General features: G+C 35.9%; 2 protein-coding genes and 2 non-coding genes across 5 annotated transcripts; 3 read left to right on the top strand and 1 right to left on the bottom strand.

Annotated features, from left to right (window-relative positions):
- Positions 1 to 14,633: 14,633 nt before the first annotated feature.
- On the top strand, positions 14,634 to 18,524 carry LOC113303409 (probable mediator of RNA polymerase II transcription subunit 36b). Of its 2 annotated transcripts, XM_026552441.1 has the most exons (8): positions 14,634 to 14,789; positions 15,168 to 15,478; positions 15,610 to 15,705; positions 15,812 to 15,889; positions 15,974 to 16,150; positions 17,448 to 17,516; positions 17,616 to 17,791; positions 17,944 to 18,524. In XM_026552441.1, the coding sequence occupies exons 1-7, from the start codon at positions 14,768 to 14,770 to the stop codon at positions 17,784 to 17,786; spliced, it is 924 nt and encodes a 307-aa protein (XP_026408226.1). In that variant the 5' UTR covers positions 14,634 to 14,767; the 3' UTR covers positions 17,787 to 17,791; positions 17,944 to 18,524. The 2 variants fall into 2 exon arrangements, with proteins under 2 accessions (XP_026408226.1, XP_026408225.1); XM_026552440.1 differs by lacking the exon at positions 17,944 to 18,524 and having other exon boundaries at positions 17,616 to 17,942.
- Positions 16,336 to 16,470, top strand: LOC113307348. The gene has a single exon (XR_003339130.1). It is a non-coding gene; the product is annotated as a small nucleolar RNA snoR74 (small nucleolar RNA).
- On the top strand, positions 16,700 to 16,770 carry LOC113307306. The gene has a single exon (XR_003339096.1). It is a non-coding gene; the product is annotated as a small nucleolar RNA snoR60 (small nucleolar RNA).
- A 3,143-nt stretch (positions 18,525 to 21,667) lies between the features above and the next one.
- LOC113306164 (F-box/FBD/LRR-repeat protein At1g16930-like) lies at positions 21,668 to 22,711 on the bottom strand. The gene has a single exon (XM_026555135.1). It carries the CDS (start codon positions 22,709 to 22,711, stop codon positions 21,668 to 21,670), a length of 1,044 nt encoding a protein of 347 aa, XP_026410920.1.
- Between the last annotated feature and the right edge of the window lie 605 nt (positions 22,712 to 23,316).

Consider the following 23,316-nt stretch of genomic DNA (forward strand, 5'->3'; position numbering starts at 1 on the left):
AATGCAGAAAAACCCTCGGGACCTAGTACAGATTTTAACACCATATTGTATTAAGACGCTACAGACTTCATCCTACTACAAGTTAACTTCAGACTGGAATGTAGTTGGTCCTTACCAATCTCACACTGATTAAGGTACAGTCGCGTTTCTTACGCCTCTTGAACCACGCCGGATTCTGCGCACTTGATTCCCTTAGCTGATCTCACACACAACTAAGAGTTGCTACGAACCAAAGTCGAAGACTTGATAAACAAATTTGTCTCACATAGAAAAGTTTATTGAATAAATAAATTTGTCTCCCACATAAGTAACTACGAGTTTTTGTTCCGTCTTTTGATAAATCAGGGTGAACATGAACCAATTGATACACCGGTCCTATATTCCCGAAGAACAGCCTAGTAATATCAATCACCTCACAATAATATTAATCGTATGAAAGCGAAACAAGATATTGTGGAATCACAAACGATGAGACAAATATGTTTGTGACTACTTTTTATCTTACCTATCGGAGATTAAATCTCGAGCAAATCTTAGAGAAGATAGTACTCAACACGATAGAACAAAGTAACACCATAACATGCAACTACAGAGAAAATAGTTGGGCCTGGATTTAGAATCCCAATGAAGTCTTTAAGTCGTTAACCTATAATGGTTTTAGGAAAAACTTAGGTTAAAGGAGAATCGACTCTAGTCGCAACTAGTATCACACAGGATGTATGGGGATTAGGTTTCCCAGTTGCTAGAGTTCTCCCTTATATAGTCTTCAAATCAGGGTTTGTAATCAATCATACCTTGGTAACAAAGCATTCAATATTCACCGTTAGATAAAGACCTGATTAGAGTCAAACTAATATTTTTCAACTATTACATCGAACTTAGCTTGTTATACACAAATAAAATATGACTTCATTTAAGTATGAGTAACCATACCCAAACGTGTGCACATGGTTGGCTCAACAATAGTTAACCGAAGTTAGCCATATGAACACTTTCATATCAACCTTGTTCATCTTAATCACAACTAGTTCAAATGACTCAAATGAAACTAGTTATGGAGTTGCTCAATTGTTTATATTCTCATAGAAGTATACAAGACACAATTGAAGAAAAATAGGTTTTGATTCACTCGAACCAATTCATGAACATTATAGCCACGGTTTACAAAAGATTGCATTCCTTAATATATAAATGTTTTTGTTCATGAACAAACCGATTTTAGAACTTAACCCACTCAAGTATGCAAACGGGTAAGCATACTTAGAGTTTCGAACTTGGTCTGGGTTCGCCAGTATATGAACGGGTGCGCATACTGTCGTACGTGACCAAACTCATTTGAATCCCCGGACTTGAACTTTTCAGCCGGTACTCATACGGGCATTGCATACTAAGTTCCCGGACTTCAACTATCAAACCAGTATACATACGGGTATGAATACTATGGTTCCCCGACTTTGCATAATTTGCAATAGTTAGCATACAAGTACAAATATTGTGAAATATCCAATCAATGGTTAATCGTTCTAAACACCATGTTAATCATTGAAACATTATTTGAAGACGGGGATAACTGTCTCACACAAACTATTAGCTTCAAAGCAATTTTCAAGTGATCAATACATCAATATACGAAATATTTCGAGTCTACATCAAATGATTATCTCACACAAATCATGTAAGATGTTACCAGGCGATTTTCACATGGTCATTTTTTGACTTTCGTCAAGAATAAAGATGACCTTGGTTAAAGCGAAATCTTACCAACACATATTTCGAGAAATATGTAAATGAGTTAAACTCAGCTCGAAATATCAAATGTGTATAATATAAAGTCTATATGGCTGGACTTTTGTCTCAATTGGAGATAAAATTTAAATAGACTTCTGAGTGATAGATGAGTTCAAGTCTCCACATACCTTTTGTTGATGAAGTTCCACAAGCTCCCGTTAGTAGTTCTTCGTCTTCAATAGATGAACGCCGTGAAGTCTAAAGATCAACTACACATTCCATCCTAATCCGTGACATAGCTATAAGTAGACTAGAAATCAAGACTTATAGTTTTGGAAACTAAACTTGACAAATAAGCTTGAGATAGCAACGCTTGCGGGTTCGAACGAGCAGTGCTCTAACAATTACATAATCCCTCTAAATACATAAGTATTGTTGGGACCCTAAAATACTTGACATACTCATCAGGCTAGATATCACATTTGTTGTCAACTATACTTCTTAGTTTATGCATGCTCTAAATTTCGAACATGTGCTTCTTGTGAAAAAAATTCTGAAATACCTCAAACTATTTTATGGGCCCGGGTATTACTATAATCCCAGGTGATAAAACTCAGCTTTCAGGTTACTCTGACTTAGATTGGGCGAGCTGTCCAGATTCAAGGAGATTAACTTCAGGTTTTTGTGTATTTTGGGTTCTACTTTTGTATCCTGGCAGTCCAAGAAACATTATACTGTCTCAAGTCGTCTATAGAAGTTGACTATAAAACTCTATCTTGCTTGGCATATGAGTCATGTGGCTTGCTACAGTCCTTGATGAGTTACATATATCTTCGACACCGCCTCACCACCTATTTTTTGACAATCTAGGTGCTCGTGCTTTAACTTTGATCCATGTCTTTCACGCTCGAACCAAGCATATATTGAGCTGACTTATCACTATGTTCGAGATCTGATTCAAGATGGCACCGTTGATGTTGAGTTTATCTCCCCAGCATTACAGATTGCTAATATGTTTACCAAGGATTTACCACTTCCTCTACTAAACATCTTGGAGACAAACTAATGCACTTCGGCACCATCCCTGCTTCATTTTGAGGGGTAGTGTTGGATATTACTAGTTATGACTTCTTTTACCTTGTGTTGTGCACATATCATTCCCTTGCTTTCTCTTTTATTTACCGTTTATCTTGTCATATTACTATCTAGAATATCCTAGGTTAATTCCGTTATGGAATTGTTATATATTATCATGTTTTCTGATCTTATCTCTATGTAATGACATTGCTATATATATATGATGTGATGTAACTCCTCCTAGGTATCTCTGATCTTCATGAAAACAACTTATCATCATAAATACTCATCGATATTTTTGTTTAATCATTAGTCTACATCGATATCATTGTCTTACATTATTCATATCTTTGTTTCGTCACAACTATTTCTTTTATGGAGGTTATCCAAAGTTTAAATACTGTCTAAGGAAGCTTGGGATAGGAAAAACCTATTTTGTGAGGCCATTTTTTGATCCGGATCTTCAAACTAGGAAAGGAAACAATATTGTTTGAGAGAGTAGTTGCATTTTAAGCATCTCTGGAAATGAAATGGCCAGACTTGTTGCCAAACCAAAGAAGCACTTCATCTTCCTCCGGATTGAACACAATAGAATCCAAGTAACTAGTCAAACGTGTCATTTTTCCAATTTCAAAATCATAAAATCTATTTACAGCTTATAATTATAGCTTTTACCATACACTAGAGTGGATGATCTTAATTAGTGACAGATAACTTATAGGCTTGCCTATATTCATCTTTGACACCGGTCAATAATAGATGAGAAACTTGGTCTCCTATATAGTAGCAGTAAAAGGCGATCTTCGTTATGGCCGGCATATTTCCTTCCTTTTTTCTTTTTCTGGGAAGTCCCGAATGTAGCCCTAAGCAATGCAAAATATGGTTTGGAGTTTAAAAGTGAAAAGGTTATATAATACATCTATTATTGGCTACCGAGACTTGTTAGCATAGACAGAAGGTCTAACCAACAGGTGAGAACAATCTTTTTGTTAAAATTGCTTAACTTAACTTTGTGCATATAGAATTCATAAGATGAATAAGTTACCTACTGATATAATATCTCGCTTAACTGAAGAAACCATAATTAACTGAAAACTAGTTTCCAAACTCTAGAGAGATATTGCAAGTTATATCAAGGTAGGTCTGCTTTTCCAGGTTCGGATGGGATCTGCTTCACAATTCTCTTATGGAGGAGAGCAATACGGTGACATTTATATGTATGGACACTACTTTTACAAGACACTTTTGGAAATCGATACTCATCGGTCTATTGAGATAGAAGAACCCATGATTGAGATGGTCAGATCATGTAACAATTTGGTTTGTTTCTCGGTAAAGGGAAAGTCCAATCTTGTGAGTGATCCTATCTACATATGTAATCCCATCACCAAGGAATATGTATATCTTGCCACATTCAATAAATATGAAACAAATCCATTCTTCTTAATATAAAGGAGGATGTAGAGGCTGACGTATAAAGACCACATTCATCCTCAGAAATGGTGTAAAAATAAAGATGTCACGTAGTCCCCCAAAGGAAATCAGGAAAAATATGTTTCTTCGAGGCTCACGACCATATAAGCAGATAGGATAAAAGGACACAAATGTTGAACTTGAAATAAATTATATATATGGAAAAGTCGACCCATCTTTAGTGTAGAAAGTTAGAAATTTGTTACCAGATCCAGAAGGAAGAGATGCGTCTTCTCGCGGTTTCAAGTAAAATCCAAATATGATGTTATTTTTTTGCAAACAATTTATGTTATTTTCGTTAATCTTATGTTTGACCAGGAAATAATTTTCCAGATTTAAGTTTTAACAGAACAAATACGTCTTTTCGTTAATAGACTTTGCCTCAAATAACTGTCTCAAAATGTACGATAATATAGGCTTTCGTACACGCCTTTATTCAGTAACATTTGCATATGGGCTATGGACATTACTATTCAGTAACAGTTGCATTTGCATATATAATGTGCCGAATGCACAACACTGATCACATTATTTACGATGCAACAAATCCATCTTCGCCGTGATTCAAAAGGTAAAGGTTTATGAAATTTATGAAAACCAGTCTAATTTATCCTTATCTTCATGTTCTAATCAACGTTTAACTCAATTATTTTTACTTATTTATAGAAAAATTATGTATACTCCAATTCTTGAAAGTTCAATAAAATGTCGGAACTTGTATACTCTTATTCCCGCGAGGGTAAAAAATTTAGGGTTGAATGGAACTGAAAAGATTGATGTTTGGGCTAAAGTATATGCTCATACACTTTCTTCATATAATGTGTGACCTCGGGCATCAATCTGCTCATACTGGTAAAAATTCAGTGATCTTACATCTATGGTTCCCAATAACTTCTAATGATAAGTTGTTTTATCGACAAGGATCAAGATGACACAGAGCGGGATGAAGATGTTTCGTTAAAGAAATCCCAATACCGCCAAACAGGTTAAATGTTTTTCCCTTTTCTTCTTTTTCTTTTATTTCTGATGAGATTATTCTAGATTGGATCAAGTGGTAAGTAAGGATGCTTCAATGTAAAGTACTGATTCTTTAACATTAAGTAGTAGGTTTTCTGAATTGGGTGTATTTCTCACTGCTTTTGATGATTAGGTTGATTTAGTTGGAGATTATAATGATGTTGGTGATCATTTGAAACTTGGATGGATATCACTGTAACAATGCTTTCATGTGGAGTAACTGCGTGTGAAAAACAAATCGCTAATTCTGATAATATAAACACTGATATAAGGGAGCAGATTATTTTATTAAATCTCATACCTACCTAAATGCTTTGTGGGCTGATGAGGTATTTTGGTATACAATGAATTCGTCTAATCATCATTTTAGGAAAATTTATGGCAATATTTCTAAATTTAGACTTATGTTTAAGGTACGTAACTGTCTGACACTAATCATTACTTTCACCAGTGACCAGAGATGGTCTAGCTGGCGAGATGCAGAGGTAAATTCTTTTTTAAAAGGTAGGATATTCTATTATGATAGATGGCTTCAGAATTCGTTTAAATATATAGAGGACCAGAGGGTTTCAGGCAGGTTTATACAAAATCCAACCGGACATTGTTGGAGATGTGTGTAAAATAGTTCAAATATTTTTCCGGTCCAAGCATATTTTGAAGCAAATCAATAAAACTTATATTTATTTGATTCATAAGAAGAAAAAGGCATTCAAGGATGCAGACTACAAACCCATAGAACTATGAAACACGTCTTATAAGATCAACTCGGAGATACTAGTTAATTACAAAGTAAAGTCATTGATAGAGAAAATTATTTCTCTATATTAAGCATCAAGGCAGAATGATCAGTGACGATACCATCATTGCACAAGCGATTGTTCATTCTATGAAGAAAAAGAGAGGGGGGAAATGATGGATTGCACTTAAGTTAGATTGTCCAGAGCCTTTGATAGGCTTGAATAGAATTTTTTAATCAAGGTACTTTGGATTTTGCGAAGACTAGTGTGATTTGATCTATCAATGCATAAATACTACGTCTCTATTAATGGTACTTAATGTCTCTCTTTCTCAGAGTTTCGTCCCACTAGAGGGATAGATAAGGTGATCCATTATCAACGTACTTATTCCATCTAACCATGGAGTTTTTTGTTAGAGTATTGCTCGGTCGAACTCGCATGTGTTGCTATCTTAAGCATATTTGTCAATATTAGTGATCAAAACTATATGTCTTGATTTTTAGTTTACTTATGACTAAGTCTCGGTCTAGGATAGTTAAGTGTAGTTGAAGCTCCAAACTCCATGACGATCATCTTGCGAAGACGAAGAACTACTCGAGGAACCGGTGGAACTTCATCCGACTAAAAGGTATGTGGAGACTTGAACTTATCTATCACTCAAAAGTCTATTCTATGTCCTACTCTTGAGAGAAAGTCGTTTAAGTATGTTAGTTTTCATACATACACATTTGTTATTTCGAGCCGAGTTTACTCGCCTATCTTTTTCTCGAAATATCTGTTGGTAAGCTTTTGATTTAACCATTTTCATCTTTACCCGTGACGAAAGTCATGATGACATTTCAATCTTGAAAATAGCTTTAAGGACGACAGTCGTGAATAACGATTGTTATAACATTATAGAAGAATGTTTCAATGATTGAAATATAGAGTTGCGATTACCATCTATGGATATAAGCATATATAGTGTGTTCGCACATCAGTGTATAAATCCATGTACCGGAAGCCAAGTGTGTGCATATGTGTGCATGTGGTATTGGTGAAGGAGACGGGTTGAGTATGCACGTACCCACGGAAGTTTTCATACCGAAAATTGATGCTGGAGTTTGTAAGTTTGCAATCTAGTAAACCATTCACCTTAGGTACGCGTACCCAAGGAAGTTTTCAAACCGAAAATTTCTACTGAGTTTATAAACTCAAATCCGGTAGCTAAGGTACGCATACCCGTACGCGTACTCAAGCTGGTGAGATCTCAAATCGGTAGTTCATGAACTTAAAACAATAAATTATAAGGAATGCAATCTTTGCAAACCGTGGCTATATTGTTCATGAATTGATTCAAGTAGATCAAACCGATTTTGTTTCAATTGTGCCTATGAATAAAGACCTAAGCAATTGAACAACTCTTCAACTAGTTCTTATGAGTCATTTGAACTAGTTATGAGAAAGATGAATACGGTTAATATGAAAGTGCTCATATGGCTAACCATTGGTTAACTATTTGTGAACCAATTAAGTGCACACGTTTAGGTACGGTTACTCAAACCTAAATGAATGCATTTCATTTGTGTGTGTGACAAGCTACGTTTCGATCTAACGGTTGAAAGATATTATCTTGGTTGAATCAGGTTTTTCATCTAACGATGAATATTGAATGCTTTGTTACCAAGGTAACTTAGATTGCAAACCTTGATTCGAAAACTATATAAAGGAGACATCTAGCATCTGGAAAAACTAATCCCCACACCTCCTGTGTGATACTAGTTGGTTTGCTAGAGTCGATTCTCCTTTAACCTTAGGTTTCTTATCGAGACCCTGTAGGTTAAGGACTGGAAAACTTCATTGGGATTGTGAAGCCAGACGAAACTACTTTTCTTGTAGTTGAGCGATCTGATCTTTACCATTTTCTATCGTACGAGTTAAACTGAATAATTGGCTTGAGATTTTATTTTTGATGGGGCAAGATAAAAAGAAATCACAAACATCTTCGTCTCATCGTTTGTGATTCCACAATATCTAGTTTCGCTACCATAGGATTTAGATTATTGTGAGGTGATTGATAATACTAGTTTGTTCTTCGGGAATATAAGACCGGTTTATCAATTAGTTCCTGTTCACCTTGATTTATCAAAAGACGAAAAAAAAACTCTTGGGCTTTTCTGTGGGAGACAGATTTATTCAATTATATAGACTTTTCTGTGTGATACAAATTTGTCTATCAAGTCTTCGACTTTAGGTCGTAGCAACTCTTAGTTGTGGGTGAGATAAGCTAAAGGAATCAATTACGTAGTATCCTGCTGGGATCAGAGACGTAAGGAGCACAACTGTACCTTGAATCAGTGTGAGATTGATTAGGGTTCAACTACAGTCCAGACCGAAGTTAGTTTGTAGTAGGATAGTATATGTAGCGGCTTAATACAATGTGGTGTTCAATCTGGACTAGGTCCCGAGTTTTTTTTTGCATTTGCGGTTTCCTCGTTAACAAATTTTCTGGTGTCTGTGTTATTTCTATTCCGCATTATATTTTGTTATATAATTGAAATATCACAGGTTGTGCGTTGTATCGATCGATTGTGAAATCCAATCTTTGGTTGTTGACTGGAAATTGATTGATCCGGATACTGGTCTTTGGAACCATCCAAGTTTATATCTCTTGTATTTAATCAAGACTCGAAAATTTGCTTGAGTAAGAATTAAATCAAGAGATAAAGATATAAAACTCTTTGATATACTTTTCTATTGATTGAGTCTAACAATCTAGTTGATTCTCATAAAAGTATATTGGAGTTTGTCCATGCAGATTGCTAATCGAAATATTGGGTGAGGTTGTTAGACCCCCGCTTTTTCATTTTTGTCAAACAATTTATCAGAAGCACGTGAAAACAAAACCATTATATGTATTAAAGTGGCAGGTCGTAGTTCTCCAGCCACTAATCATTTACTTTTTGTAGTTGATTGCTTGATCTTTACTCAAGCAACCCTTTCTTATGTTAACAATATTTTAAAGCTTCCCTAAGATTTCATTTCACATCCGAGTAAAATTATCAACTTTGATAAATCTTTGTTTTATTTCAGCAGGCTTATTAACCGATGGTTGTTTTAAAACTCACACACATCTTTGATGTCAAAACTATGAAAGCTAAAGATAAATATATGGGCTCTCCACTCATCTTAGGTCACTCCAAGAAAGATCCTTTAAGAAAATCATAGAGAATTTTGAGCACATATTATCAAGCTGATATTCTGAATCCACGACTCAAGCTGGTAGGGAAACAAAGGTAAAACATTTTCTTAACTATATTATTTTATATCAAATGAGTATCTTTCAACAACCTAAGCATCTCATCAATCAACTAACTACTATTCAAAAAATTGAGGTTATAAATAAGGGTTTTAATCCTCTTGCTTGGTATAAACTTTTTAAATCCGAGGAGATAGGTGGTCTTGCTTTCAGAGACCTTAAACTAATCAACCTAGCATTACTAGCTAAGCTAGCATGAAGAGTGCGCACTGAATCCAGTCACTTGTGGGTAAAAATACTAAAACCAAAGTACTCCAAAAACTCTGACATTCTGCATCTTAAACCATCTGGTTCTAGTACATCATCAGTTTGGCAGGGAATTGAAAAAGGTCTTAGAGTACTTTTAGAAATTTGTTTCATGGAAGCTAATAATGGCAGAAAGAAAAAATCTGGCACGATATATGGAGTATCGGTATACATCAACCGCCCATACCAATTGTAGGAAACCATGAAGATTATGTTTTTATCAGTTATGTGATCATACCGTAATTCAACAATTGGAATGTGACTGTGGTAGATTACTTATTTGATGCCACAACTACAACAAGATTTCCACAAATGTTTTTGGATACTTCTAAGGAAGACAATTAAATGCCTCCAAGATATGAAATTTTTTCAGTTAAGAGCACTTACAATCTGTTGCTAACAACAACAGTGATGCGCAAGTATATGGAAATATTATACCTTCGCATGTATGGAATTCTTGATGAAAGTATAATGTTTCCCATCATATAAAGATCTTTGTGTGGAAATGTATCCGAGAGATTATACCAACAAGAATCAAAATTGCAATTTTTAATCCTACATTGAATAAAATATCAAGCATATCTCACTAGAATGCAGTCATGCTAGGAATGTTTGGAGATGTATAAATATGGATATTGACGCATTCAAGAATAACTTAGTCACAGTATCTCAATGGTGATGTAATTGGTTCTTTAATAATCGTGTTTCATGGGATGATAGCTGGAGATACATGCTAATAGTTGGTTATTGGATAATCCGGAAAAACATATGCAAATTTGTTTATCAGGGAATATTAATTAACCCATACAATTCAGTGAATAAAATCCATTATTATTTGTATCGCTGCATGATCACTGATAATCCTTATGAATCATCAGGTGACACGATTAATTCTACCATTTTGCCTGTCTCACATTGGAAACTACCTGAGGTTAATTTTGAAAAGTTCTATGTTAATGCCTCATTTTATTATGACACTAATCTTGATGGAACTGCTTTGGTCTTTCAAGATCATGCAGGGTAAAACGACGGAATTAGGGGAACATATTCAGAAGGTTACCTAACACGGAAGAAGCAGAATGCAACGCAGTGCATGAAGCATTGTTATGGGCTAAAGCTTTGCAGATTAAAAAGGTTCATATTGAATCAGATGAACATTATTAAAGAAATCAAGCATATCAGTCTATATTTTGATCATTGCATTTTTTTCTTATGTTGGTATAAATGATAATCAAGTTTCAGATAAAGTCCCTAAACTAATTAAAGGTGACATGAAAAAAGAGTTTTATTTCCTATTAAATTATTTCTTATTATTATCATAAAAAAGAAGAAAAAAGATGCATTATTTCTTATTTGGACGGGATCGGCTGACAGACCTTAAATGATAGAGTTCATCACAACCTCTTCCGGCCAATGGATGTAGTACGTTTGAACGGCTGAGATCGAATGATAAAACACTGGTTTATTGACTGATCACGACCCGATTTAATGAATCAGTAGCTTTTTTATTTTGAATTTCTAACTTTCTTTGTCTTCTACACTTTTTCGTTCTCTCTCCTTTCATCTTTCTCCTTTGGTTTCTTCCAGAGTTTTGATGCGCCAATTGGTATTTTAGAGTTTTGAAATTGCTATTTTCTTTCATTGATTATCAATGATTTTTAACCTAAAATTTATTTTGGATTCAATACAATTTCTGATCCCTTACTTATTTCCTTTTGAGATCAACAGATTTGTGTTGAAAGTTGTTGTCGGGGAACCGATTAAAAGATTGTTTCAAGACGATATCGTTATGGTATATCTGCACTTGTTAAAATTACTTATGGGTTTGTTGGTATCCTTGATATCTACAGATGAATCATATGACTGGAGTTGTTATTAATGTTGGTTCCGATCTTATATGGATCTTGAATGAAGATAATTGATCTTAATTAGGAGATAAAATGGACCGACCTTGACACTTTGAAATGTTTTCAACATGAATTTATTTGGCCGCAGAAGAGAACCTATAAAGAAGAAGAAGCAAAATATTTGGATGGCAGAAAGAAAAAATATAAAAAAACTCAAACTATTTCTGGAACATATTACCAGGTCGCGGATCAGTCAATGAACTCAAATAATTTATCACTCGATCTCAGCCGTTCAAACTTACTACATCCATTGGCTGTGAGAGGCTGTGATGAACTCTGTCATATAAGGTATGTCAGCCGATCCCACCCCTTTCTTATTATCATCATAAAAAAAGAAAAGAAAAAAACACTATTTTTTATTATTATCATATCATAAGAAAAAAGACTAGATTTTGTGCTCGTGTTACGTACCGGGCGGACCCGAAAACAATCCACAATCATTCTTTTTCTTTTAATTTGGTGTGGCTCGGCGACCCTCGCCCAAGGACCCACCCTTTGTTAGTTCCTGTAATAAATTCCTTTTTCTTTTGATTTGGTGTGGCTCGGCTTCGCCTCGCCCAAGGACCCATCCTTTGTTAGTTCTTGTAATGAATCCCAAATAGGATGTACCATTATAATCGACCCGAAAGACCAAGAGAGGTAGAATGCTCTCAGCACAATAGGCTAACATGTTGCTATAGAAATGATGGACGGGCCCCATCATCTGTTTCACTGACCCCGAGAAGTCGATTGCGTGCATTTGTAAGTACTTCCGCATAGTGAAAACCATCAAAAAAATTCTCCTGCCATAGATTGAAACAAATATGAAAACAACAGATTCTTACTTTCAAGTTGTGGATATCGCATGCAACTTGCAACAACATAACCAAGTATCATAACCACGTGGATAGGTGGTGAACAATTAACATGATTATGATTATTTAGCAGACGCATAATGCAACATAGTACTCCAGAAATGATTGTGAAACACACATTTACCTGACATAACGCCTATCCCTGCAATAACAAAGAAAAACTCGCTCAGCTCATCAACAGACAAATTTGGACTACCAGTGTGACTGTGTGGAAACCTGCATCGGTTTAATAACTATTACTTCCACCAACACCGCCATCACTATAATGGTTCAAGATGGATACCTGGGTTGTATTGACCTCCTTGCTTGCGTGGTTGCCCACCTATATATATGTTTTGCTTATGCCACGAAAGGATATATTCGAAGGAAGACGAAAATATAAAGATATATGTAAGTACGTAACCAAAACCGTGCCATAGTCAAGGAAACATAAAGTGCTAAAATAGTCTTACTTGTCTGTAATTCACTTATCTCTAGTGTGAAGTCTCATTAATACAACCCTTTTCAATTTTTGCTTATCTCTTATTAAAACCCAAGCTTGATTTCACTCGATCATGACCAACCCCAGTAACCAAAAAAATCTTATTTCTTGAGATACAAACTAACAAAGTAGAACACCGTGGAAGGAGAAACTTATCAAATTGGAAGAGTTAGTCAATTAGATAAGATAAACCAACTGCAGGGGAAGATTAGGGTTCCTGAAAGATAAAAGGGAGAACATTTCAGAATAAAATCAATATTGTAAACAAAACGCGGCATCCCTGGCATTAATCTAAACGTAGTTATACATTCCCAATGGTGTACATGGTCACATTAACTTAAATTATGTAGTGTTATTCATTATCTTGTACTTGAGAACTCTTGCGGACAAAAGAAGATCCAGTGAACTTATATTAGTTAAAAGGGAGAATCTTCACTATATTAAGAAGTATTTTGGTATGAGCATAAGCCTTTTTTTACTTAGAAATTGAGTTTTTTTCCTGTAGAAGGCCAAAGATAACCCAAGAAAATGAGTTTTAAGTAACACTTCAATATTTAAGGGATTGTTACCAAAAGCAGTAGACAACCATACCAAATTTTCATAAATAAAATCATATAAGGACTCAATCATTATCAAGCGTAGTTAGAACACTAATTATACGTTAGTACTGAACCAAGTATTAAACTACAATCAATAATCTCCTATTAAAGACCTAATCGTATCCATTAGGTTTAACCCCAGACCAATCAAGTCTCGCCAAGTATCCTCTCCAGGTTTAACGTGAGAACTCTTTTCTAAGCGACTGTGGCCCTCTTCTCCGAATTAGGATTATAACGCTCACTACTCAACGTGGAGCGTAGGGGTGTAAATTTTGCCCGGCAGCCCGAGGCCCAGTACCGTCCGCCCTGTCCCATGATAGCCCATGGGTGACCGTGGCCCTTTACGGGCTGGCCCGACCTAGCCCATTTAAATAAGAGGGCAGGCACAGGCCACAATTCAAATTTTCTTGCCCGGCCCAATACCCTCCCTATTATCCCGTCAATGTTATCCGCCATGTTTGCCTGCCAGTGTTATCCATTTACCTAGCCTAAGTGACTGTTCTCATTTGTTTTATCCTAGAATATACTTGGTACATATACTTAATACAGTCAACCCTCATAGTTTTCATATGTATTTCTTAACTTTTATTCCATAGGAGTCTAATTTTGTTAACCATATAGAGAAAATATTGAGCAAAATTTAAGGCAATTTCCTTTTCTGATGATTCAATTCAGGAAAAATTATAGGAAGTTTGGTTTATCTTATTCCCATCTCAATTCTCGTATTTGATTATTAATTTTAAGTAAAACTTGTGTATTATTACTACTTTCTTTTTATTTTTAACAATATATATGTATAATATATATTTGTTTGTAATATTCAAGGCCCTCCAGGCCCTACCCGCCCGAGCCCAAATTACAAAACAGGCTTGGGTAGGCCATGGATACTAACTGTAGATAAATAACCCTGCCCGCCCGGCCCTTTTAATTTCATGGATAAGAGATGTTCCGGCCCGCCCTATACCGTCCCATTTAATAAATAGGCCGGGATGTCCGGCCCGGCCCAATTTACACCCCTGGTGGAGCGAGATATGAGTTAGGATTTTAAAAGAATTAGATAGATAGATCAATGGACTTGGATTCATTTTGCTCTCCAGTCAAGTGCATGATGCAGCACTATTAAGAGACCAGGCCCAAGTAGTACAAAAGAGGGCAAGCCGGCAAGCGGCCGACCCGACGAAGCCCTTAATAAGACCTAAACCCTAAAATGGGCAAACTCAAATTTTCGACCTCCCTATAAAATACAAACCTAAAACCCTCTCAAAACTGTATCTCCCACTTTCAGACTAAACCCTAACTTTTTTCGTAGACCTAGGGAAGATCAGTCACTAACAGGGGAGACTAGCAACCATGAGGCCGCCAATGACCAGAGGTGGCGGCTCTTTCTCTTCTTACTGCTCTTTGTTGTTATCTTATTGTTTTTGAATGTTTCAATCTCATCGTATGTTTAGGTACTTTGTTTGATTGTTTCTATCAAATATTTGGGTTTTTTCAGTCTCATGTATGTTTAGGAATTTTTGGTTTAATCATATGTAATCAACTGATTTTAAGTTCTTAATTGATGATGTGCTTATTTTTCAACTGGTCTTACGGCACAAATACATTTGAGAACAGTAATGGTTACGCAGTTTCAATGTTCGTAACTGTTTCAGCTACTTGTTAGGTCTTTTGTTGTTTCTGGGCTGCAGTCGTTTTAATGTATAACCCTTGTTGTTACAAAATCTAATGAAATTTTTGATTGATTCTGCAGGACGTGGTGGTGGTGGATTTAGAGGAAGAAGTGATGGAGGAGGTAGAGGAGGAGGAAGAAGTTTCGGTGATGGAGGTCGTGGTGGTAGAGGAGGTCGTGGTGGAGATAGAGGAAGAGGTGGTGGTCGTGGTAGAGGAGGAGGTCGTGGTGGTGGACGTGGTGCTGGTGGAATGAAAGGTGGAAGCAAAGTTATTGTAGAACCACATAGACATGAAGGTGTTTTTATTGCCAAGGGTAAAGAAGATGCTCTTGTTACTAGGAATATGGTTCCTGGGGAAGCTGTATATGGTGAAAAGAGAGTTTCAGTTCAGGTGACTATCTCTCTGTGAACTCATTTTTTTAGAGAGGATATTCCTGCAAACCATGAGTAGTACTGATATTTGGGTAAAAAGTTTCAAAAATGAATATTTATTGATATAAGTTTTGATTGTATACAATTCAGAATGAAGACGGAACAAAGATTGAATACAGAGTCTGGAATCCTTTCAGATCTAAGCTTGCTGCTGCTATTCTTGGTGGTGTTGATAACATTTGGATTGTGAGTGCATGTTTTCTTCAGCTCTGTGATGATTTTTATTCCAGTTTTGTTGTCAATGTGTTTTCCGTTGCTGTATCCTTTACTAAAATTGAAATTGATTTTACAGGTTCCAGGAGCTAGGGTTCTATATCTTGGGGCAGCTTCAGGAACTACTGTCTCTCATGTCTCTGACCTTGTTGGACCGGTAAGTGACATTTTTGTCTAGCTCAGTATTATTTGTAAATTCCGAAATTATCTGTTCTGACTTTTGAATCCTCCCTCTTGATAGACTGGAGTGGTGTATGCTGTTGAGTTTTCACACAGAAGTGGAAGAGATCTAGTTAACATGGCAAAGAAGAGAACAAATGTTATTCCCATCATTGAAGATGCTAGGCATCCTGCTAAATACAGGATGTTGGTAGGCATGGTTGACGTCATTTTCTCTGATGTTGCCCAACCTGACCAGGTATCTGTGCTACTCTAGTATCTCAATTTGCATGATTATGTTAATATTGTCAGATCTGATGTCCTCCATAAGTTTTGTGTGTACAATTAACCCCATAACTTGTTTAGCTTGCTTTCTTTTGCACACGAAGTTGTTAGTTGTGCAGAAATACTGCATTTAAATTCTATTTCATTTAACCCGATGAACAAAAAGCAGGGATTTGTTGCCATTGTGAACATGTCTCTCGTTGATGTCAGGGAAATTTAAGTGAGTCATTGTTATTGGGTGAACCTCTTTAAATGATTTAATTAACAGAAGGTTCAGTAAATGATGATACATGCTAACTTGAAACTTGTTTAATCTGGAGTGTTGTGTAATTTACCGAATCAACTGTTTGAAGTTGCCTATATGAGTGAGGTGTAAATTATGCCAATGATCCTTATTCCTAGGTTAGGTTATTGTTTTTTAATTTACCTAACTGTGAATAGGAGTTTTAAGTAGCTTAGTCATATCATTTCTCTTCTCTTTGCTATCCGTGATTATGTTGATTTTTGTTACATTCATGACATCTAGCATATGATGATAATACTCGGATTCCCCTTCTTACACTACGGGTGATGTAAAATCGAGCTTCTGATGCGACCTGTCTTTTTGATTTCGCTTACCTTTTTGCTGTTTTTTAATCAATCTCAGTGCTTTAGTACTTTCAATTTGACAACCGAGTTGATTTGTATGGTATTTTATTAAAGAAAAAAAAGTTACTCATGCTAGTTATTTTAACGAGTAACCTGCTCAGGTCTTGCTTTTGATTTAACATAGATTGATATTTGTTTTGTTAAAGAAGTAACAATTTCGTTTCGTTGAGTGTCTTTTGTTGCATCTAATTTTCCCAATGACCTCAATGTGTTGGTGGTCATCATGAGTACGGTGTTTTGTTGCATTCTTTAGTTGTGTAGTTTCTTTTGTCTTTAGGTAGTACGAAGTACTTATCTTACTGAGGTTTACTAGATGTTCAGGTAGTGCGAAGTACATAGCTTACCATAAAAAATCAAGTTCCAAACCTTCTCCATCTCATTGTAAAAAATGTGTGGATGTCTGTACGGGTGACTGGATGTTTGGTTGTTGCATGAGTTTTACTTGACACTACAGGTCTATATTTGTTTCTTTTTGGAGTGTACTGAAAGGTTCTCTTCTAGTGTTGCCAAACATCTATCAAATGTAACACTTGGTAACAACTTATAGCAGTTTTCTTACATGTTTTTGCTGTCAAGCTGCTGAACTATGCTGTATATGATATTAATTGTCGTTCTACTTGCAGGCTAGAATCTTAGCTCTGAATGCTTCGTATTTCCTCAAGAATGGAGGTCACTTTGTGATATCAATCAAGGTTTGTTATTTTGTATTTTCATTTTATTGTTCCTGAATATAATGTTTTTAATATTCTTTTTTTCCTTCAAAAGTTTGATTCATTTCATTGTTCTTGTAGGCAAACTGTATTGATTCTACAGTTCCGGCTGAGGCAGTCTTTGCCCAAGAAGTGAAGAAACTGCAGCAGGACCAGTTCAAACCATCTGAGCAGGTTACTCTTGAGCCCTTTGAGCGAGACCATGCTTGTGTTGTTGGTGGTTACAGAGTGCCCAAGAAGCAGAAGGCCTAGGACCGGCAAGAATCTACTGTTTTTTGTTTATTAGACTACAAACAGTGTTTTTAGATTTTATCTTGTATCTGAATTATTAATGAGTTCATATAGTTTTGATCCTTATCCTGAAATATTTCAAGCATGTTTTGCTTAGTAATTGAATCATTCCTTGCAGAAAATGGAAGTGTTCCTCCATGAGTTATATGCTGCATATACCATCGTTAATGGTGTGTCCGGGCATTTTTTGGCATCGAGAACATAGTTCAAGGTCTATAAATTGCCAAATACCATACCAAACCCAGGCTTCATTCAAGCTTCACTCGCCAGGTAAACCCAATTATGACTATACATATAATTGTCGCCAATTCAGCGGAGGTTTGCTATGGAGGTTGAAGGTTATAGTGGAACCTTTGTCGCTTTTCACCTTGTACTGTACACATTTTGGGCCACTCTCGTTTGCTTCACTATTCGAGATTACCACTTATTCTCGGGCAGGTCAATGAGAGTTCTGGATGGTATATGAATCTAGGAATCCTAGAATAAACAGGGGGTTATTTAACTTTGGTTAGTACGGTTCTTCTCCCATGATTTACATTGGAAGCTGAGGTTTAAGCTTCAAATTTGTCACTCCAGCGCGCCAATATATTGAAGTACTCGACGTATTGCAAAATTTGCTTTTAATGTACTTTCTGTTCGGATAGATTTAAAATGGTGTTCTTACAGATTTGATGAACAAAGTACCGTACTCTTCTGATAAGACCTTGGCTATAGCGACGTTGCTGATTATATATGATCCTTTATATGGGACAAGTCTCTCCAGATTATGGAAGCCACCCTGGTTAGCAAGTGTTGAACGTAACGAGTACACAAATCCAATGAAGGCACAAGGCCTTGGATAAGTGTAGATTGTTTATTCCATCGTCAACAAGCTCTGCTACTGGGTATCTTTTATCTCTGGTAATTTTGAACATCAAGTATCTGTTAGTCTTGCATTAAGTCTTTTTAAGTTTTGCTTCAGCACTTATCACCACTCGCCATCATCATCTGTTAATTAGGTTAGTTGCATATTCTTGTTTTGTTCTCTGTTTGTTTCATACAGTATCTTCACGATCTTCCAATCATCTAAAACCGTTCTCCCATGTCAATTGCATCACCCGTACCATCACGTGCATATCAGTATCATCACCATCACTTAGTAAACCCTAGGCTCATAGGTCCTCATCACCGCCGTTCATATCAATTTCCAAAAGTCAACCATATCGAGTCCCAGTAGTTATAACCGTCCATATCCATCTTTAGTACCCATTAATCCACCACAAATAGATAATTTGCATACGCACCAGCCAGTACGCACTTCATCTTAATTTTCTAAACCATATTCATTCATTCATCCATTCAACCTAGGCAGGTCATCATCTTTAATTATTAAGCCAGCATACGCATATCAAAATTTAATTAAAGCCCAACAGTTTCCGTTTAATCCAGTATGTACCAGTGCAGCAACATAAAAAGGTTGTTATGTCAACAATTTGATGGAAGAGACCCAGAGGGTTGGTTATTTCAAGCACAATTAATTTTTGAATTCCATAAAATTGCATCGGATCACTTTGTGAAAGTAGCTACTGATCACTTTGTGAAAGTAGCTACTGATCACTTTATCGGTAGTCTATTCGAAATGGTATAAGCGGATGTAAGATTATATTTCAGGCTCCTGAAAGAATTTTTGTTTTGCTTTATTAAAGCATTTCGGAAGTGATGATCCATCTCTTGTGTCAGCTAACTTGCAACGAGATTTAGATGACAATCATGCTTATTGGAGATCCACATTTCAAGAGTTTAAGGAGCGTCATAGAGCTAAAGTTGTTAAACCACGGGCATCTATATCTGATTATTCCATTATTGAAACTTCAACACCGAGTGAGCCGATTAAAATTTCAGATACGGTCAATAATCCTATTGAAGCTTTCGAAAATGAAAAGCAAGTTATGGGTGCACCAGAAGCAGCCTTGGGGGCAAGGTCCTATTTAAAGAGGGTGGAATGATAAGATCATGTGCGTAGCCTATTTGTGTGTATAAGCTGGACTTTGAGGACAAAGTCCTATTTAAGGAGGGTGGAATGATAAGATCATGTGCGGAGCCTATTTGTGTGTATAAGCTGGACTTTGAGGACAAAGTCCCATTTAAGGAGGGTGGAATGATAAGACGTGCTATAGCGGCGTTGCTGACTCAATATGTCGGTCAAGCATATTTGGTATATATGATCCTTTATATGGGACAAGTCTCTCCAGATTATGGAAGCCACCCTGGTTAGTAAGTGTTGAACGTAACGAGTACACAAATCCAATGGAGGCACAAGGCGTTGGATAACTGTACAGTAGAAACTCCTTTAATTAATACTCGATTATTTAATAAACCCTCTTAGATAATACTTTTAGTCGGCCCCGAATCGGGGAAAACGTGCCAAATTAATAATTCGCTAAAATTATAAGATAATACATTTTTTATTACCTATGTAGACCCCATGTGAAATATAAATTAATAATGCATTATATATATATATATTCAATACATTAATGATCTACGAAGAGTTTTTGAAAAATGATTCAATTCTCTTCTGTTTTTTGCTAAAATCAATATCACATTGAATCTAATCTATAATTTTTCTTATCATCGTAAGAATTTTTGGTGTTGTTTTCTCATAGCTCTGCAAGAAATTATTCAATGTGATTGCTGCTTTAATAGCCTCGTTTCGTGATGGAGGCTCTAGTGTAGAACTTTCATCATCGTCTAATTATTTGATATTGTACTTATATAGGAAATACAAAATATGATTTGATATTGTGTTTATAAGAATATAATTTAATATTGATATTGTGGTTATATAAAAGATAAAAAAATATGGTTTGATATTGTGTCTATAAAGAAACTAATTATTTGATATAAACTTATCTATAAGTTAATAAGATATTAATTAATATATAAATTAATACTTATTAATTTATCGGTTAATTAATATCTCGCTTAATTAATAACTTTTGGTAGTCCCCACATTATAGAGTTTCTAATGTAGATTGTTTATTATTAGAGATAGTATTTATTTTGGTGTTTTATTATTAAATATCTATTTTATTAGGAGTTTATATTTTTTAGAAGTCCATTTGTTTTCTTATTTTCCAAGTATTGTAGTCTATAGGTGCACTTCTTCCAGGACTGGCGCCTTCGTAAACAAGAACCGCAGAAAGTTGAATTCATTAGCACTGCCTCGGAATTTTACAATGTCAACTGTTAAGAGGTAATTCAGAGTGTGTTCGAGCTTCCAATAGTGTTCCAAGCTTCCTGAATTAGACTTTATCAACACAATAGCCCGAACAAAAAAAATGATAGTTAGCACCAGGGCAACTTTATAGGCAAAACATATAAACTAAAGACAGCAGTATAAGTTACCTCATCACAAGATGGTTGCGTTGTGGTTACGTCGGCATGTTTCTACCAAATAAACAATTAAGCGTTAGAAGAAGATGCATTAATTTCCTTTTAAGAGCTGAAGGTGGAAATAAAAGCTAGTATACAAAAACATAATAGAATAAATCAAAACAAATGAAAATTGAAAAAAGGTTTGGGTTGTAATTACCATATCCAACATTAAGGTGAGAGACTTGATATTAGGAGATAATTTCAGCAAGTAGGCAATTCCAGGAAGGCAGTCTTGCGAAAGGCATGTTTCCAGAGTCATATCTTGCAGCTTGTAAAATAGCTGGGGCTGACTTTGTAATAGGCCAGGAGCGTTTGATAGAATCTTGACACACTTTATAGAAAAATAAGACAATATACCATCTTGACAATGTTGTAGCATACTAACTGTTTGAATGAGAAAGAAAACAATATGAAAAAGGAAAAAACTATACCTTCAGGACTATGTGAGATAGAGTTAGAAACTTCACATCACTGAGCGCACTTAAGAATTTCCCCATAAGCTTACCAGATTCTACATCCTCTGCAGAAGAAAGCCCTGAATCTTCTTCTTCTACACCTTTATGGTACCAGCGCATATCTTCTAGTAATTTGATGTCAATGTCAGCAGTTTTAAGAGAAGAAAGGTTCTCTATGATGTTGTCTTCGGATATCAAACCTTTGCAAGTTAAGAATGTCAGTTTTGGAGCACTTAACTTGATAGTATTGCCGATGTTATACCAATCTTTTCCCCCAGGATTACGTTGACCATCTTGTAGTGTAGCCATTGGACACCTCAAATCATTAAATTCCATTATAAACACTTCGAGATTGGGACAACAGATATCAAACTCAATGTAAGTATCTACCATTGTCAATGATTCAAGATTAGGGCACTTCGAGAAGAACTTGTCAGTTGAATCTTCATCTTCAAATCCAAGTCCCTCAAACTTCAGACATTTGAGCCTAGGTAAATATATAGCATCAGGTAGAAATATTTCCCCATAGTTATGCCTACCATTCACTGCTAATTCAAATTTGGTTAAAGATGTGCATGTAAATAGAGAAGGAGGAATCTTAACCTGTTGATTATCCCAAATCTCAATAGATAGTTCTTGAACATTACAGTCTACAGCAGCATGTATCCATGAATAAAGATGATCTCCAAAATCAAATTTAACATCATAAATAACAATGTCAAGTCTCCGTATATCAGATCTCTCACGACGAGCTAATACATGGTCAATAAAATACACGATGGCTCCCTCCTCTCTCATGTATAAGTTTCTAAAAGATTTCTGATACATATCATACGAGTTGAACTTCAGAGTAGGAGGAGATTTCCAAAGATACCTCCATCTTTTCGACAAAATGCTGTTCTGAATTGCAGATGTCATATTAATGAATGATAAGATTTTATAAAGAAGGGCATCTGGTAAACCACTAAGTCTATCTCTGCTATCAGATGCCAATGGTGGTTTTTTTGATATCATGGTTCTATTTCTTTCATGGTATTAAGATCACAAGTTCTTTGATGATGATACTGAGGGTTTTTGTTTCTCTTACCTTACTTCAGGTGCATTCAAAGCGACGAAATCTGAACCAGAAATGGTGGAGCAGGATAAATGGATCCCCAGAGAAGAGAAGATTGAACCACAAGACTCTGCTAAAAGGGAAGAAGTTGGAACCCAAGCAGCCAAGACCTTTATCAGATACAAATTTCAAACCCTAAAAGATATTTCAGCGCCAGAATGACAAAATGGCGGGAAAGCGCCAAATTTTCCCGCGTTTATTAAAGCTGTAACATTGGGTGGGTGTTCGGGCTTAATCGATTGTGAAATTTTGAGATAAATCGTGGACTTAGGGCAAGCCCCATCCAAAAATCCCATTTTGATAAGCCAACGTGGGTTGGAAAATGGGGTTCCTCCCTGCTGCAGGGTGGAGTTAACCGGGCGACGGAGATTTTGTTGTGCGAAATACATTGTGCTACATTGCGAAAGAGTTTTGGCTGTTTAGTACATTCTCTGACAATATAGGCGTTAGCCAACGCATATATTTTCCATTTTATTTATCTCAATTTATCACAAGCTTTTACCTA

Source organism: Papaver somniferum, chromosome 8 (genome assembly GCF_003573695.1).
Source record: "Papaver somniferum cultivar HN1 chromosome 8, ASM357369v1, whole genome shotgun sequence".
NCBI classification, from domain to species: domain Eukaryota; kingdom Viridiplantae; phylum Streptophyta; class Magnoliopsida; order Ranunculales; family Papaveraceae; genus Papaver; species Papaver somniferum.